The 17,077-nt window shown below is 43.3% G+C and overlaps 1 protein-coding gene across 4 annotated transcripts in view; it reads left to right on the top strand.

Annotated features, from left to right (window-relative positions):
* Positions 1–343: 343 nt before the first annotated feature.
* RAB3GAP1 (RAB3 GTPase activating protein catalytic subunit 1) overlaps positions 344–17,077 on the top strand; it is a 35,134-nt gene continuing 18,400 nt past the window's right edge. Inside the window, exons 1-9 of one of the 4 annotated variants that reach the window (XM_077320224.1) lie at positions 796–815; positions 901–956; positions 1,961–2,063; positions 2,718–2,793; positions 3,692–3,824; positions 4,731–4,809; positions 5,618–5,737; positions 6,441–6,606; positions 8,157–8,256. In XM_077320224.1, the coding sequence (XP_077176339.1) occupies positions 4,748–4,809; positions 5,618–5,737; positions 6,441–6,606; positions 8,157–8,256 (448 nt within the window). In that variant the 5' untranslated portion in view covers positions 796–815; positions 901–956; positions 1,961–2,063; ... (1 more) ...; positions 3,692–3,824; positions 4,731–4,747. Of the gene's footprint in view, positions 816–900; positions 957–1,960; positions 2,064–2,717; positions 2,794–3,691; positions 3,825–4,730; positions 4,810–5,617; positions 5,738–6,440; positions 6,607–8,156; positions 8,257–17,077 lie in introns of all 4 variants that reach the window. The other 3 variants (XR_013228148.1, XM_077320223.1, XM_077320222.1) reach the window with 3 other exon arrangements.

Below are 17,077 nucleotides of genomic sequence, written 5' to 3'. Positions count from 1 at the left end.
CTAGATGTTCATGGACTACAATTCCCATGAACCCCTGCCAGCGTTTGCTGGCAGGGGCTCATGGGAATTGTAGTCCATGAACATCTGGAGGACCACAGGTTGACTACCCCTGCTTTAGGATGCTTAGGGCTGATCCTGCGTTGAGCAGGGGGTTGGACTAGATGGCCTGTATGGCCCCTTCCATGATTCTATATTTTTTGTCTTTCTGTATTCCATGTTTATCAGGAAAAAAAATTAAAATTTATATAGATATAAGCCTTCCAGTTCATTGTGCATTTCGATGAGCCACAAGTTCAAAGCAGGGGCTTTAGGAAGAACGTCTAAAAATCCCAAGGGGAAAAAATATATAAGCGACGGCAGTGGAGGGGTGCTCCTGTGTGGGAAGCCGAAGTCTCAAAGTCCCAGCGGAAGGCAGCGGGGTTGCTACTAGCGCTTGTCTTAAAGGTGCTCCGACGTCGTTCAGTTTAAACCGGGGCAGCTTCCCGATGCTCCCTGGCAGCCGAGCCAAACTGACCTGTCCGCGGGTTCCCGGGCAGCCCTACCGCACCCCCCCCCCCGCCGGCGCCCCTGCCGAAGGTTTCGGGGAAGGCGCCGCGTCCCAGAGCCACATTCCGAGCACTGAACTCCCCCTCACAACACCCAGCTCGAAGCGCCGCCCGCCCCGCGGCAGCCCGAACCAGCCCGGCAAGAGAGACGGCGCAGCATCGGCCACGAGCCCTTCCCCCGCGCCCCGCGGCCTCTTCCCCACAATGCCTTTCGCCGAGCCCCGCGGTCTTCCTGGCCAGGCGCGGCTCAAGATGGCGGCCGACAGTGAGGTAACCCTTCCTCCCGCTCCTCCGGCCAGGGGGAGGGTGGCCCCACGCGGGTTATTGACTTTCCTCCCCTTTCCTTTTCCCGTAGCCCGAGTCTGAAGTGTTTGAAATCACCGACTTCACCACCGCTTCCGAGTGGGAGAGGTAGGTGCCCTCTCTTTCTTTTCGGCTTCTTCAGTCAAGCGGCCGCCTCCCCCTCGTATATTGTATTTTCTCTCCCTGCCTATTTTCTCTAGGCATCTCCCGGCGTCTCTTCCACTTTCCCAGGGACTCTCCGTTAGCCGCAACGCAAGGGTCATTTAAAACATTTTAATATGCACGCCTTTCTTTCTATGTATCTAGTACGTTTCCTCCCTTTCAGCAGTTCAGAGCCACGTACGTGGTTTTGGCAGGCTAGCTCTGAAGGGAAAATGATTGCTTATACTGAATAAATGGTTAAACATACTTTTTTTTTGACAGGGGGAGACTGTGTCATGTTTTATCATGAGCATCACTTGGCAATTCAGAAGGGAATGAATAAGGATGAAATAAGATGGTCTTCACTAGTTACAAACAGTAGTATTTGTATAGTCAGATGTGTGTGAATGCCTGTTAGTATTTCAAAATTAGAACAAAGCAGGAAATTCATACTTAAGTACATAATGTTAATCTTAAATGACATTTAAACTGAAGTGAAATCTGTTTGGACAGTGACTGGACTGGTATACTTTGAGAGGGAACAATGGTCATTAAATCCATCAGTTCAGATTCTCAAGTATGTCTGTTTTTTGTTTGTTCAGGAAAGAATGAACAAAAGATTTCCTATATCATTTGGTGGGAAAACAATATTTTTACTGATTTTTAAATAATACAAAATGAAAACTTTTCCGGTCTAGAAGATAATAAAATGCATCTTAAATGGATGTGTATAAACCAGTACCACAAATCTGTTAGGGTCTAAAAATCTTGTGTGATAAAGCGTTCATTCTGAAAAATCATGACTGATTAATATCCTGGTTTGAAGTACTTGTATCACTCTATATTCTTGGGTTACAATCACAGTATTGCCATGATTTTTGTGCTATTGCTTGTCAAGTTTAGTCACAAGTTTTAAGATTGATCAAGGTATGAAAAACAAGCAGTCTTTTACTGGTTAAATGATTTTGCAGATTTGGAATGAAAACACTCAGCTCTTTCAGACAACTGAAAACTTAGTTGCTGGTTGCACATTCCACTATTTTAAAATTATTTGTGCTTGAGACTTTGTTTCAGGTAAGCATGCGTAGAATTACAATTTTTGTTTCTAGATTAATGGAATGTGAATTTTGATCAGGTAGCTCAGTCTTACTCATGTTTACTTGCATTTTGTTAAGTGAGACTATTGAAAAGTAAAGTTGTGTGTTACATTTCAGGCTAGGAACATGCTTTGACCAGCAGTTCGCTGTTTCATCCAAAGTATACAAATAAAGTACTGTAATCTAAAAAGACAAGACTCATTGGAAAAGACAGTTATGCTAGGAAACCTTGAAGGCAGCTGGGGGGGAAATGGAAGACCCAACATGAGATGGGTTGACTCAATCAAGTTTGCACGACCTGAGCTAAGGCTGTTTATGATGAGATGCTTTGGAGGTTACTAATTTATAGGATCAACATGCGAGCTTAAATGGACTCCGGGGAATGGTAGAGGATAGGAAGGCCTGGAGGATCATTGTCCATGGGGTCGCGATGGGTCGAACATGACTTCGCAACTAACTACAACAACAACAACAACAAGGATCAACATAAGTCCAGGACTGGATTCTCATTGTTGGTATCACAATTTTAGTTATTTGTAGAAGACTTAGGTTCTTATATTTATTTTTAGAAAGATTAATTGCATTATACACATTGTGTTGCAATAGTTTTAAAATCTGTTCTTTTCATTAGATTTATTTCAAGAGTTGAAGAGGTTTTAAATGACTGGAAGCTTATTGGCATTTCATCAGGAAAACCTTTAGAAAAGGTGAGAATATCTCCACTGTCTTGGATGAGGCTATACTTAAACCAGGTTTAGTGCTTGGGAGTGCTATTTGACACAGTGATCACCTTAGAAAAACAGGAGGCTGCTGTGGCTTGGTGTGTGTTTGTCCAGTTCTGGCTGGTACATCAATTGCATCTGTTTCTGGATCAGTTAGATTTTACCACAGTGATCTGTGTCTTACATCTAGACTGGACAGTGGCTGTGGGGCTACTGTTGAAGAGTATTTGGAAGCTGCAGTTAGTGCAGAATGCAGAATGCTGCAGCTAGACTGCTGGTCAAGGTCAGCCATGACAGAAATTATACTGGCTACCAATTCACTCCTGAACCCCATTCAAGTTGTATAAAGTCTTACTTGACTTGGCTCTGGGGTATCTGAAGGACCATATGGTTCTGCCCAGGAATTAAGATCAGGGAGAGATGCCCTCCTGAGTGTCCCACAAATTAAAGACACTTGTTTGGTGGGTACACAAGGAAGAGCCTTTTCTGTGGCAGTCCCACTATTATGGAACAACCTCCTCATTGATGATCTTCAAGATTCAGTTGAAGACAGTTTTATTTAGGGCTGCATTTTTATTGGTTTAGCTTTTATTATTGGCAGTCCTAATTTTTAAACTGACATGAGTTTTATAATGGTTCTATTTATTGTGTTTTTATAATGTTTTATTCCTTATTAGGAAGGAAGCTAATAAATGTTTTAAATAAAAAGGAGATTGAAAGATTTTACTCTTCCGTGACATCTTTCAATTCCATTTATGTGCAAAAAAGTTGCAATAAATTTTCTAATAATAATAGTAAACTGTATTGTAATGGTTCATGTGAAATGTATAGTAATAGTATATTCCAATTAATGCTTAATATTTTTGTCCCATTTGACACCCAGGGTGTGTATACCACAGAAACATGGGAAGAAAAATCAGATGAGATCTCTTTTGCAGATTTCCGGTTCTCTATCACACATCATTATCTTGTGCAAGAATCCAGTGAAAAGGATTCCAAAGAGGAGCTAGTAGAAGGTAAAACATTAAATCTGGGTAGAGATTAGGAGTGTGCAATTTCTTATAATCTGGTGTTTTTCAGTTCAGGTTTGTTGGACCCAATTTTTTTGGTATTTCTGAAAAATCCCAAATCCCAGATCCCAATACCAGTATAATCCAGGATTTCCCCAAATTTCTCCAGTCCAATAGACTAGAGAAGAAAAATACTGGATTAAAAAAACAGTGTGATAATAGGGCTGGCTTGGCTTCTCCTGCAGTCCAGTTTAAACCAGGCTGCTGGAGAAGTGAGCCCTAGGAGCATCTGTGTTTTGTGCTGTGTCCTCCATGCGGTTCAGCTGATCCTGGCTGGGCTGACTTCTGCTGCAGTCCAGTTTAAACCGGAGTTCAGGAGAAGTGTGCCCTAGGAGCTGCTGCATATGCTCTGCGCAGCATGGCAGATTCTGGCTGGGGTCACGTCTCTGGCAGTTCAGTTTAAACTGGGCTGCTGGAGCCCCAAGAGCTACTGTGCCACACAGAGCACATTGCTCTGTGTCAGTCCTGGCTGAGCTTGCTTTTCCTGCCCCCACCCTCCATCCTTCCCAATGGAAAGGAAAAGAAGGTATTTAAATTGATCATTGTCCTTTAAATGCCTGTTGAAAGCTTCAAGCACATTTTGAAGGCATTTAAAGGGACTGAGAACTCTGAGTGTGTGGTCGGCTGATATCAGATTGTAATTTTGGTATGCTGGGAACAAGAAGCAAAAAGTGAAAATTTCTGCAATATTACTTTGTCAATTACAGTCAAGTGGCTGGTAGCAAAGGAGTGCCTCTTTTTGTTAAACAGTTCCTGTTAGAGAAGACACTGTACTCAGGTTAGATGTACCTTTATTCTTCTGACTGTAAATTTAGATACCTAATATTTGTATCATTGGTTATGGTTTCACAGATGTTCTTCCAGTTGCTATGCAAGATCTACTGTGTATGAACAATGATTTTCCTCCCAGAGCACATTGTCTAGTGAGATGGTATGTGTATTGTATTTGAAATGCGTTGTGGTGTTTTCTGTTAAAATTACAGCATAAATAATTTTGTCACGGTTAGTGACTTATAATATCTATAGAATTCAGTTGTTTAAGAAAATGTTTATGATGAAAAAGACATTAATATTAAGCTGTTTTCTTATATTTCCTCTTCTTACAATAGTCCCTTTTAAACCTACTTCGTAGAGTTAATACTGGAAATTATGATAAAGCTAAATACTGTTGGGGTTGGGAAGCTGAAGTGATAAGAGGGCATTGGGTAAAATTGTTCCCTGCTCTGCTGGCTGAGGATGGGATTTGACCAGCTCTGGTGAGCCGGGTTTGACTCCCTGCTCTTCCACATGCAGTGAACTGGATGACCTTAGGCTCATCACAGTCCTGCTAGTGCTGTTTTGAGCAAGTAGTCCTATTAGAGCTCTCTCAGCCTCACCTACCTAACAGGGTGTCTGGTTGTGGGGAAAGGAAGAGAAGGCGATTGTAAGCTGCTTTGAGGCCTGTGGAAAATGGGGTATAAAAGCAAACTTAGCTTCTTCTACCTGCTGTTTTTGGTATTAATTGGAGCTGCTGGGGAATAGAAATACAGAAGATCTGTACCTGCCAGCGCAACATGCATGCAAGTGGTAGGATAACATTCAGCAACAGTAACTTCAAACTGGATTGGAGTCAAACAAGCATTTAGTGTAATTAGCAATTTGAAGGAAATTTTAAGTATTTGCATGTGTGGAGATGAAGAATTGTTCTGAATATGTTAACTTCTAAAGACTATCATTGAAACTTACTGCTTCTCTTCTAGGTATGGTTTACGTGAATTTGTGGTTATTGCACCAGCAGCAAATAATGATGCTGTTCTTAGTGAATCCAAATGTAATCTTCTACTAAGTTCTATTTCTGTTGCATTGGGGAATACTGGGAGGTGAGTCAAGTTCTACAGTTATTAATATTATTGGTCTGTTGTATCATAGAACATTCTTCCTAATTAGAGAAAACATTCTTCTGGTAATGGCCAGGATGTGTATAGAGCCAAGTATTTTAAAATCTGAAATAACCTTAAGACAAATACAGAAAAGCAGAATCTTACACATGAAGCAGCTATGCTATCATCCTTGGTCTCTCAAAGTCTGTATTATCCACTCAGACAGGCATTATCTCTCTGGGGTCTGTCTTGTTATTTTAGCTGAAAATCCCAGTGGCTTCAGCTTTCCAGGGTCTCAGAGCACTTGCTACCTGATTAAAAAAAACAAAACCTGGAAATGCCAAGGACCAAACCTGGGACTTTATGTATGCAAAACAGGTGCCATAGCATTGGACCATGGCTCCATCTCAATAGAAGTTCTCTGAACATGTGTGTGCACACATTTTCTTTTGCTGAATATGCATGCGCTTCTCCATGACAAGTACACAGTGAAATATATGTATTAGTGGTTGTCATGCTGCACAATTTAAGCATGTTATTACTCTTCTTTTGATCATTTGTTCTTCCATTGCTTATATAAAAAACAGCACAGCTGGATGTTTAACTGTCAGGTTTAGAACTGCTTCCCTAGAGAACGGCAGGATTACCCTCAATATAAGGTCAAAAGATGAGAACAATTTTTAATTCTTGTATATTTTTTTAGCCAGGTGCCATTATTTGTGCAAATTCATCACAAATGGCGAAGAATGTATGTTGGAGAGTGTCAGGGTCCTGGAGTTAGAACAGATTTTGAAATGGTTCATCTTCGCAAAGTGCCCAGTCAATATACCCATGTATCAGGACTACTGGACATCTTCAAATCCAAGATAGTAAGTATTGCATATGAATGTTGAGACCTGTTTTCTTTACAGAAGCTGGATACAGTTGTGACATTGTATGCAAATATATTTGTAGCTCAGGTTAATGGAGACTGAGTCCGCAAATTCTGTTACTTCATGCCGGTCTCATACTTATGGGACCTGTATCAATCCACAGATGTTTCAAGAAACAACAGGAGAAAAACCTCTATTAAATCAAGTCATATAACCATGATGAAGAAAAAACCCTTTTTTAATTATTTTTATGTATGAACTCAAATTAAAAACTGGCTCCATCTTGCCACAAGAGCATGCTGAATTAAGCATCTGTTTTATACCTCTTATTTTTCTTGAAATCTGGTACATCTTCTCCATAGCAGGAACAGTTAAGTGCTGATAACCAGATACTGTTAACTTTTCTTAGATGGTCTGCCTCTAATCTTTCCTGCTCATCAGCTTCAACGCTAAAGTGTAGGGCTATACATTTGGATCAAACGAAGCACAAATATACCTGAAAAATACCTTATAAGTATATTTCAGCATACCAAATGTATCCAGGTTTTCTTGCAAAAACGTGTGTGGGGGGTGGAATTCCCCCCCAAAATCCTGGATATATTCAGGAATTGCCAGGTAGTCCAAAAAAATTGCTCCCGCCTGTCACCTGTTTGTTGGGTTGAGAATCAGCTGTGCCATTGGGGAGCTGAAAGTTTTCTGCTGGCTCAGTTTGGAACTGTCTTCTTGTGTAGCCTGGTTTAAGCCAGGCTGCAGGAGAAGCTAGCCCAGGATCAGGTGTTCTGGCTCAGTTTGGGGCTGGCTTCTTCTGTGGCCTGGTTTCAACTAGGATGCAAGAGATGCCAGCTTCCGGTGTGCAAGATTTTTTTCCTGGTTTTTCTTCTTCTTGGGTCTATTAAACTTAGAAAAAAATAGGATTTCTGAAAAATCACTGATCTGAATACTAGACCAGTATCAGGATCTGCTGGGATTTTTCAGGAAAGTTTTTCTTGTTTAAGAGACCTGAACTCCCTCCCCTCAAAAAACAAACAAACAAAAAACATCCCACACCCCCAGATTTACTCTCTGGAATTACTCTGTTTTGCATCCAGGAAGGTAGGAGCTCTTCTGAAAGGCTGTTGTAGAGACTTGGGGCAGCTGCTGAACAGGTTTGAGCTGGAACTGTTCAAACCTGCCATAGACCAGAGATTCACAACTCATGGGTCACACCTCCCCCCCCCCCCCAAGAAAAACACACACATACAACCTGAACAGGAGTTTTCAATCTTTGTTTTTCCTGGTTCTCAGAACTTTGGAGGGGTTTTGGGTAACTTGTTAGTCAACAAGCTACCCTTTTAATGTGCCAGTTTAGTTCATCTGAACTACTTTATTTAATGAACTGTTTATTTTGAGATTCCAAATGACTCGGAAAGGCAGTGTTGAATGATCTACATGGAATTTTTTTCTGATGGGGAGTGTACAACTAAATTAATCCATCAGAAGAAGGATCTAGATAAAGTATGCTTCATTTTGTTCCAATTTTGATGTATTTCCTTATATATGTCTTTTAGGGCTGTCCATTGACTCCATTGCCTCCAATTAATATAAGTATTAGACTTACATATATCCTTCAGGATTGGCAGCAATATTTCTGGCCCCAGCAACCACCAGGTAGGGTGTTTATATGGGCATGTTATGTTTTTCTAATATAGAATGAAATACAGAAAATAATCCTAAATGTTGTGCTCTATGGCAGAAGAAGAAGAAGAAGAGTTGGTTCTTATATGCCACTTTTCCCTACCCGAAGGAGGCTCAAAGCGGTTTACAGTCGCCTGCCCATTCCTCTCCCCACAGCAGACACCCTGTGGGGTGGATGGGGCTGAGAGAGCCCTGATATCACTGCCCGGTCAGAACAATTTTATCAGTGCCGTGGTGAGCCCAAGGTCACCCAGCTTGGTTGCATGTGGGGGAGTGCAGAATCGAACCCGGCATGCCAGATTAGAAGTCTGCACTCCTAACCACTACACCAAACTGGCAACTTCCCACCTAGCTTCATGTTCTGTGGAAAACTGCTTTTGAAACTGGGGAAGTTTCAAAAATAATCCATGACAAATGAGTCTGTGAGCCTTGGGGAGCCCGTCATGTCCCCCATGATCTTCCTGGCTGCGCTGCTACAGTGCTCAGTGTGGCTTCTGGCAGTATTGTTACCAGGTCCAGTGCAGAGCTCCTGTCCTCCAACTACTGAGGTACTTGCATTCTCTGCACTTGCACAGAGAACGCTATTTTACTTTTGGAGGACTTAAACTCCCCCATGTATTTTTAAAAATTTATCATATTTTTCTGTACACCCAATAATCAGAAAAATCTCTTTAGTCCCTATTTAGCCTGATCCATGGATCTAGCTATTCTCTGATGGGGGCATGGTTTGCTATTATTAGTATATAAAATATGACATGGAAGTTGAGAAAAAGTTGGGTAAAAAAACTGTGCTGTGGATCCAAAACAGAGTTACCAGTCTTTCTGACACTGAACTACATAAATTGATATATGCGATAATTTCTGTGTTGTAGAAATATTCTTACAGATGGGACATTTTTATTTGGTATTGATATGACGATAATATTGAATAACTGAATAATAATATTGAAACATCTACCTTTTAAGATACAGTTCATTACTCTTGGAACATGATTCTGAAATGCAGAGTTAGTTAATTTGGATTCAGGTGGGTAGCCTTGCTGGCCTGAAGCAGTAGGACAAAGTTTGAGTTCACTGGCACTTTTAAGACCAACCAAGTTTTCCTTCTTAACTATAGAGTTAGACAATGCTTGTCTCTGTTAAATGTATCCTGTTATTTTTAAAAATTACTTGAACAAACACCATGGATAGAGCTGGCTACATTATTTAGGCTACTTTTTCTACCAAGTGCTGTTTTCTGACTCAAGAGTAAACCACTTAGTTTCCTTTCCATTTGGTTATGATTTGCCATAATGACTCCAAATATGTCTTCCCAAACACTGGAAGAAATCTAATTCTTTCTTCCCTTATATTCTTTAAAAAAATTTGGCAACATATAACAAGTTGATTTATTAAGTCATTCTTCAGCAATTTTACTGGTGTTTTTGGTTCAGTAGCACAGTGGTCCCCAACCTGCGGGCCGCGGCCCGGTGCCGGGCCACGAAGGCCATGGCGCCGGGCCGTGGCTCCCTCTCCCTGCCCCCCCCCTGTTACCCAAATTGCTGAACACGTGTCCTAAAAACACGTATCTTTGAGCTTGTGGGGAATATTAGCTCAAATGCTGCGAGAGGGGGGTAACTTAGCGTTATCGGATCGTTACCTTTGTATACGAGGGTTATTCCACCTGTAGGAACTCAAGGCAAACACAGATTTAAATGGTAAAATGTTAATATGAGCAATATTTTATAATGCGAGCACTAGGCAATCCTGAAAATGCTGGCAATGAATATAAGCAAGCAGAAAGTGGTAGAAACTAAAAAGTTAGACAATGAACTAAGCAATGGCTTCTAATAAGCAATGCAATAAGAACAAGGTAAAGCTAAGCAATTTAGCAAAACTTATATACATAAACTAGCAAACTATTTAAAACTGATACAGGCACAATGCAATAGACAGTGAGTTGAAATACAGGGCACAATACAATTTGGAATACAGAAAATACAGTTTGAAAAACTTCCTCCCCCCCCCTTGTCCCATTGGTAAAGGTGGGAGTGAAGCTGGAGATTCCTTGAATAGTTGAACATGAGGATTGATGAGGATGAGCAACTGGTTCAGCAGTTGAAGATGTTGATATATATATGCATATATATATATATAAGACTTTGCTGGGTGATGTTTGCAAACACATAGAATGGTGGAGGAGGTTCCTCCATGGGGGTAAAAAGCAACTTTGGCGAGGATCCATTTTATGAGAGAGCCACTGGCAAGAGGTTGTGGCAACAAGCAAATAGCTGGAGATGTGTGCAAGTCCGGGTTAGCTTGCAAGTTGATCTTCTTCCCCCCCTCGTGACTGAAATGGCAGGGGAAGAGGCAGTAAAGGCACTAATCCAGGGCGTCAGAGGGTATGCAGGGTCAGAGTTAGCATACAGAAGAAGCAGCAGGCCGGCTGGGCAGTGAGGCTTCATAGAGCAGGAGCTGGGGTAAACAGCAAGCATCAGTAGTTCACCAGCAGGTGGGCTGGGGCAGAAAGTGCAGAACAGCAGGTCACAGGACACATCCATAGCAAACGCAGGCAGAGGATCGCTGTCATCTTTGACCAGGTCAGGTCTGGAGGTTGGCGAGCAGGATACAGGTGAAGAGCACACAGGCAGGACCATCAGGAACTGGCCTGGCGATCTGAGGTTTGTGATGCACAAGCCTGGAGCCTCACTAGGGCAGGCTTGGCAGACGCGGGTTGCAAGAATGTTTGAGTGGCCCAGGGCATCAACAGCACAGTGGAGCTGAAGAGCTCAAGGGGGAGACACCCAATTGAGAGAAGGACAAAGATTGACAAAAGTTCAGTGGAGAGGTGTGTGCAGCTGCAAAGAGTGAGGCTGCAAAGTCTGTTGAGGCTTGGCTCAAGTAGGCACAAAGCCTGATGGATATACAGATTAGGGAAAATACTCAAAAATTTAGAGCTTTGAAGCCAATGAACTCAAATGAAAGACTGAGGCAGAGGGGTGCCCCCATAAGTGACTGTCAAAAAGATCTACTGTGGTGGGTGCCCACCATGACCTTACAGAGACTGAAAATAGAATTTCTCCAGGGAGGGAGAGGGAGATTAGAGCGAAATTATAAGACAAGGGAAGGAGGATGCCAAACTCCTGGTGAGTTTGGGAATTTGAGAGAAAACTGATAGATTACTATGGGTGACTGAAGCAAGATGCTTTGTAGAAATACACACGAGGAGAGAAAGTCCTTCAAGTCCTGTAAGAAGACTAGGAGGCTAGGTCTACTGGCCTTCTGCACTGTTGTGTAAAAAGAAGCATTCAGAAAAAGAATCAAAGAGCCAAAGTTAAAAGTTCCTGCAAACATGTAGCACATGGTCTGTGAATGAATAGATTAGCAGCTGAAATACACACACATATATATGAGGGGAAAAAAGGAGAATTGCTAGATAGAATCTGGTCAATTGCTTCCTAGTTAATAAGCACAAAAAGAAATAGATGCTCTGATATGCAATAGGTTAAAAGTATACTACAGATTTTTCTCTATAAGGAACATAAGATAAATCAAAACACAAAAAGAAAGCTTAAAAACAAAACTTGGATAGTGATCTATAAAGATCTTGCAATAAAGAGCACAAGAGAGGACTCCTAATTAAAAGAGGACTCAAAAACATGGCAAAAGAATTTGCAAAATATTGTGGATTGACATAAACAATCTAAAAAGTTAGAGCACATAAGCACAAATCTAAAAGCAAAGGTTTCTTCTAAAAATGAATAAAACAAATAACCTTAAAGAAAATTTAAAGGTTGAGGTATAGAAACTTGTTTTTCAGATTGAGATCTGCCTGCTGGTAGGCCAGGCTGATTAGATGTCAATTGCTTCTTTTAAAAGTTACATTGGAGTACTGCTGAGAATATGAGTGGGAAAGAATGAATGAGAGGAACATGAAGATGAAGTCAGAGTCCCATTACACAATAGTGTGTCAAAATAATTGTGTTCTTAAGGAGGAAAGACTGTTCCTCTGTACATACACAGAGTGCCTTTTCATAGGACTCAGGCTGAGTGGAAGCCTGAGTACCCAAATGAAAGGTCTGTATGAAGCTTTCTAAACATATTCAAAACAGAAACAAAATTGCAAAAACAGATTTTTGAACAAAATTGTCTTATGCAAAGAGGAAAAAAAATGTTAACTGCCAATTAAAATTTGAAATAGGAAGTAAAAATGTCAGAGGGAAAAGCTATGGAGGGAATGCTTTTTCTCAAAGAGAAAATATTTCAAATATTAAAAGCAGCCAAAATTGTTTTAAAATAAAAACTAAAACAAAACATATTTTAGAACAGAACTATTTTACTGTGCTCTCCTCCCCCCTAGATTCTCTCTGAGGTCTTTAAAGAAACAAATCTTCTTCCTGATTTAGGAAGAAAGAATACTTTCAGTCCTTTGTTATGTGGATTAGTTGCCTGGATGGGGGAGAGCAAGGCATGAGTCATGGGGCTGAGTGCCTAGGAAGGCAGTTAGACAAAGAGAGTCTGTTTTAAGATTGCAAAATAGTGCCTGTTTCAGTGTGACTGCAACTATAGCTGGAGGCTCTACCAATTGCAGCCAAATTTAAAATTTGAAAATTTAAAAAGTAAAAATGGAAGCACACATGTTAAATTAACTCAGTGGCACTGGAACTATTTGTGGAAGTTGAGAAAATAATTGGAAATCTGTTAACTTTAGGGAAGCTAAGAGCCTTGCAACAAATTCTTCCCTGTTAAAACAATTGTTGTCAACTTGGATTTTGGAACTCTGTACAAGTTCAGAGGCAAGGTTTCCTTCCTGACTCTGTGATGGGGGAACTGAGAATATTTCCTTTTCTTTAAAGACAAGAGGTGAAGCTGGGTTACTGGATCTGCTGTATTTTCTTTTCACTTTATTATCTGTGTGGCTTTGGAAATCCAGGACATTTTGCAAATGGGTTTTTACCTTAAAAAGTTCAACCTGGAATTCCTTGTTTTTCTCATTAAGATCCTTAATTTCTAAATCTTGTTTCTGGGTAAGAGTTTTAAATTTCTCTATTTCCTTCTGCCAATCCTTAGAGGATTCAGAAGAAATTTCTGTGGGCCTAGTTCTTGTCTCCATCTCTGGCTCAGATCTGAGCATTTTCCTGGTTGTCCTCTTCCTCATGGCCTTCACAAAGGCACACATGAGCACAGATGTGGGTTGGTTATCATACTGGGTCATGTCTGCCCCAGTATTTCTAAGTTCCCGCCACAGAAAAATCCGGTCCCTAATTTTATTCTGCCACTGAGGGACAGAATCTCTATTAGGTGTGGGATTGTTCTGGGGGAACTTATTGGAAGAAAAACCACTCTGTGGCTTATCCCTGTTTTGTACAGGGGAAGGTGGCTGTGGGAACTCTGCCTGGTTGAGGGAGAGTCTCCCATATGCTAGGACCAGCTTGTCCAGAGGCTGCTTATGGAACTGGGCCATGTCCAGTCCGGCTTTCCTGAGTCTAGCCCACAAGCACTTCCGAAGGGAAGTTTCTGGGGGCTGAGACTGTTTCTGGGCAGAGGGAACGGCCTGCTGAGGGCTCCCATGAGGGGTTGGCGGAGCAGCAGCCTGGATGCCAAGAGAAGACTCTGCACTTTGACCAGAGGGGTTCTTCCTGGCTCTAAAGCTGCTGCTTCTCCTGTTCTTTCTAGGTTTCAAATGGGGGTCAAAGATGGCATCAGTGACTGTCTGAACAGGCTCCTGACTACTCTGTCTCTTCTTCCCCGATGGAGGAGGAACTGGACCTGTCAATCTCACTATGTCCGCGATGTGTCGGAGCTTCTCCTCAAGCTCGCCCCAGTTCAAAGCGGCTGCATTGGTCGGGCCCATCATAATCCGTGTCGGATTATTGATGCCTCCCAGGACGGCCTCCTTGAACTCGGGAGTGTTGTACTGGGGGGCGCCGTTGCCGTCCACCCGGACAAAACCAGAGAGCAGACCCAAGAACTGCTTGCGGCTGCAATATACATCTGCACCCTCATCCGCTTTCTGCCTGTCCATGTAAAACAAGCCAGGGAGCGGCTGAGCTGGCCAGAGTATTCTGGCTACCTCGCGGATCCACTCTAGACGCGGAAGCGTGTTCAGCCCTCTAGATGCAACTGCCGAGTTCAAGACAGCTAGGTCAGACCCTGACATGCAAAGTCGCGCTAGCTGGCACAAGTCCTCCGCAGTGGCATCAGTGTGCTGGTAATAAACCACCGAAAGCCACTGTACTCCAGTGTCCTTGTCTAGAGGTCCAAGCCAGTCTGCTACTACTTTAACCTCATGTGGTTTCCAAGCTAGGGTCTTTCTGATCTCTTGTTGCTCCACGGGATCACCCTGGGTGGTCCGCTGAACCGATTCAGTTTGGACTGGGTTTGCAGGGGCCAGATTTACCCAGTCAGGGCTTACTGGTAGACTGCTAACAGCCTCCTCTGGCAAGGGCTCAGATGGAACCAAACTTGGCAGACTGGGAAGGCCATTAGGGCAAATGACAGAGATCAGGGCATTCTGACTCCCTAATCTCTTTTTCAGGGCTTCTACTTCCCTGTAGCATGCATCATGACTGACTTGTGCATGTTTGGCCACATTGTTCTCCACTAGGAACTGTGCAGCTCCCTTGATCTTAACTAGCTCTGCTTCTAGCTCGAGAATGCAAGCCTCTGCTACCTCAGCTCTCTGCCCTGTGGCTTTGAGCTGGCTCTCCAGCCTCTGGATGGTTTGAAGCCGGTGAGCCTTCTCCACCCGTGCACTCAAGCGCTCAGTTCTCATGTCCTCCATCTCGTCGGAGAGGTGGATGATATGAGCCTCACGCTGTTCCAGGAGATCAGTTAACTGGGTCTCCCGTTGTTCCAGGAGATCAGTTGACTGGGCCTCCTGTTGTTCGAGACGGTCAGTCAGCTGAGCTACCTGCTCCTTCAATAGGGCATCCTTCTCCTCTAGGGCATGTTGCAGCTCAGCAATCTGGGCTACACTGTCCTGAAGGGCAACAAACATACCCCAAGTGGCATAAGAGTCCTTACTGCCACCCCCGAGCTTCCTAGTGTTACACCATTCTTGGAAAGCCTCGGTAAGGGTTTCCAGGGGGTTAGAGCTTTTAAAAGCTCCCGGGCGCCAGGGGTTCCGGCCGCCCTTCTTGGTCACCCAGAGTGTCAATCTGTCTGCCGGTTCCTTACGGGCAATCAGGCTAGTCAGATTGAATCTGGATGCCATTTCTTCCTATTAATTTCCAAGATCTTAAAGGGGACGGGGCTTGGTTTTCTGGCTTCTTGTTGCTGGGCAAGCAAGCACAGAGGGGATGAGTTTAGGGGCAGCCGCTGCTCGTCTCTTAAACAGCAGGGGAGAGAGGGAAAAGGATCCCGTGGAGTTTAACCTCTTACGGGTGTGGCTAGTTTGTTTTTGGCTGAGAATGGCCGGGGCTCTTCTCAGTTCAGGGCAAAAACTACCAAAAAAAACCAAGCAGATGGCTGATTTTTCCAATCAAGGTTGCCGGAGCGCACTTGATCCTCGGGAAAACCACCGAAAACCTGAAGGTATTTTTAGGGAAGAAATCACTGGGGGATTTTCTTGCGGCTTCTATATCCTTCAAAGTGGCAAGGGGGAAAGGGGAAAGGGCTCCCGTCAAGGCACGTCCTTACGGGGTTTGGCTAGTTTTCTTATTTTATACCGAGATGGCCGGGGCTCTCTCGATTCAGGGACAAAACTACCAAGAAAACCTGAGGGTACCGGCTAATTCATTCGGTTAGGATCGCCCTGGCTTTCCTGAACACGGGGAAAATTACCAAAACCTGGATCATCTGAGCTTCGCAAAGCCCGCTTGAGTTCTCGTGCCACTCCCGACACTTGAAACTCCAACTCCTGCGGCCGCAGGGCAATTTGGTGCTACAGAGAGCGACTCTGCTTGCACGAGTAGTAGCAGTAGGGGGATTTCTCTGGTCCTTCCTACAGCTAAGAGGAACTGCCTAACGCCTTCCTACGCTTGGCTAATCCCTAGTTGTTGGGTGCGTGTCGTCCACCCGCCCGTCTAAGCCTAAGAAAACCTTGCTTCGGTGTTCCTAGCCTTAAAGGAAACTAATCTCCAGCAGGAGAAAAACAATAGCAAAAGGGTAGAAAAGAGAGAGAGAGGCCAACCCTTTTAGAAAGCACACTTCCAAGAGCACATTCACACACTTATGCCAAGAGTTCAAACGGGCTTTTCCCCTTACGTCCGGGTTACTGGAGAGTGCCGTGCGTCCACTTTACTCCCGAGTAAGCCTGGGGCAATTGCCCGCGAGATCCACCATAATCTGTTACCCAAATTGCTGAACACGTGTCCTAAAAACACGTATCTTTGAGCTTGTGGGGAATATTAGCTCAAATGCTGCGAGAGGGGGGTAACTTAGCGTTATCGGATCGTTACCTTTGTATACGAGGGTTATTCCACCTGTAGGAACTCAAGGCAAACACAGATTTAAATGGTAAAATGTTAATATAAGCTTTTATTGAAAGGAAAATAACAAAAGTACACACAAATAGGTCACACACATACAAGCAGTCATATAGAGAAGGGGGAGGAAGAGTGGAAGGCTTGATAGTTACCTGTCCGAGGAGTGGTGGGTCAGAGGAAGGAGCACGAACCAGCGTGGGAGGTCCCGGGTTGGAAGACACTCAGAGTGGCTGTGTGAAGCCACAGTTTTTATAGGATTTTGGGAAGGGGGCTATGTGACAAGGCTCAGGTAAGCATGTGCTGGAAGTTTCCAGGGTCCCCAGAGATTAGGACAATACCTGGCCAAGTGGGGGGTGATGGCCGTAAATGGATTTGGATAAAGGTAT

The sequence above is a fragment of the Paroedura picta genome, chromosome 2, assembly GCF_049243985.1.
Source record: "Paroedura picta isolate Pp20150507F chromosome 2, Ppicta_v3.0, whole genome shotgun sequence".
In the NCBI taxonomy this organism is placed as follows: Eukaryota; Metazoa; Chordata; class Lepidosauria; order Squamata; family Gekkonidae; genus Paroedura; species Paroedura picta.
This window is presented reverse-complemented; position numbering and strand designations above follow the sequence as displayed.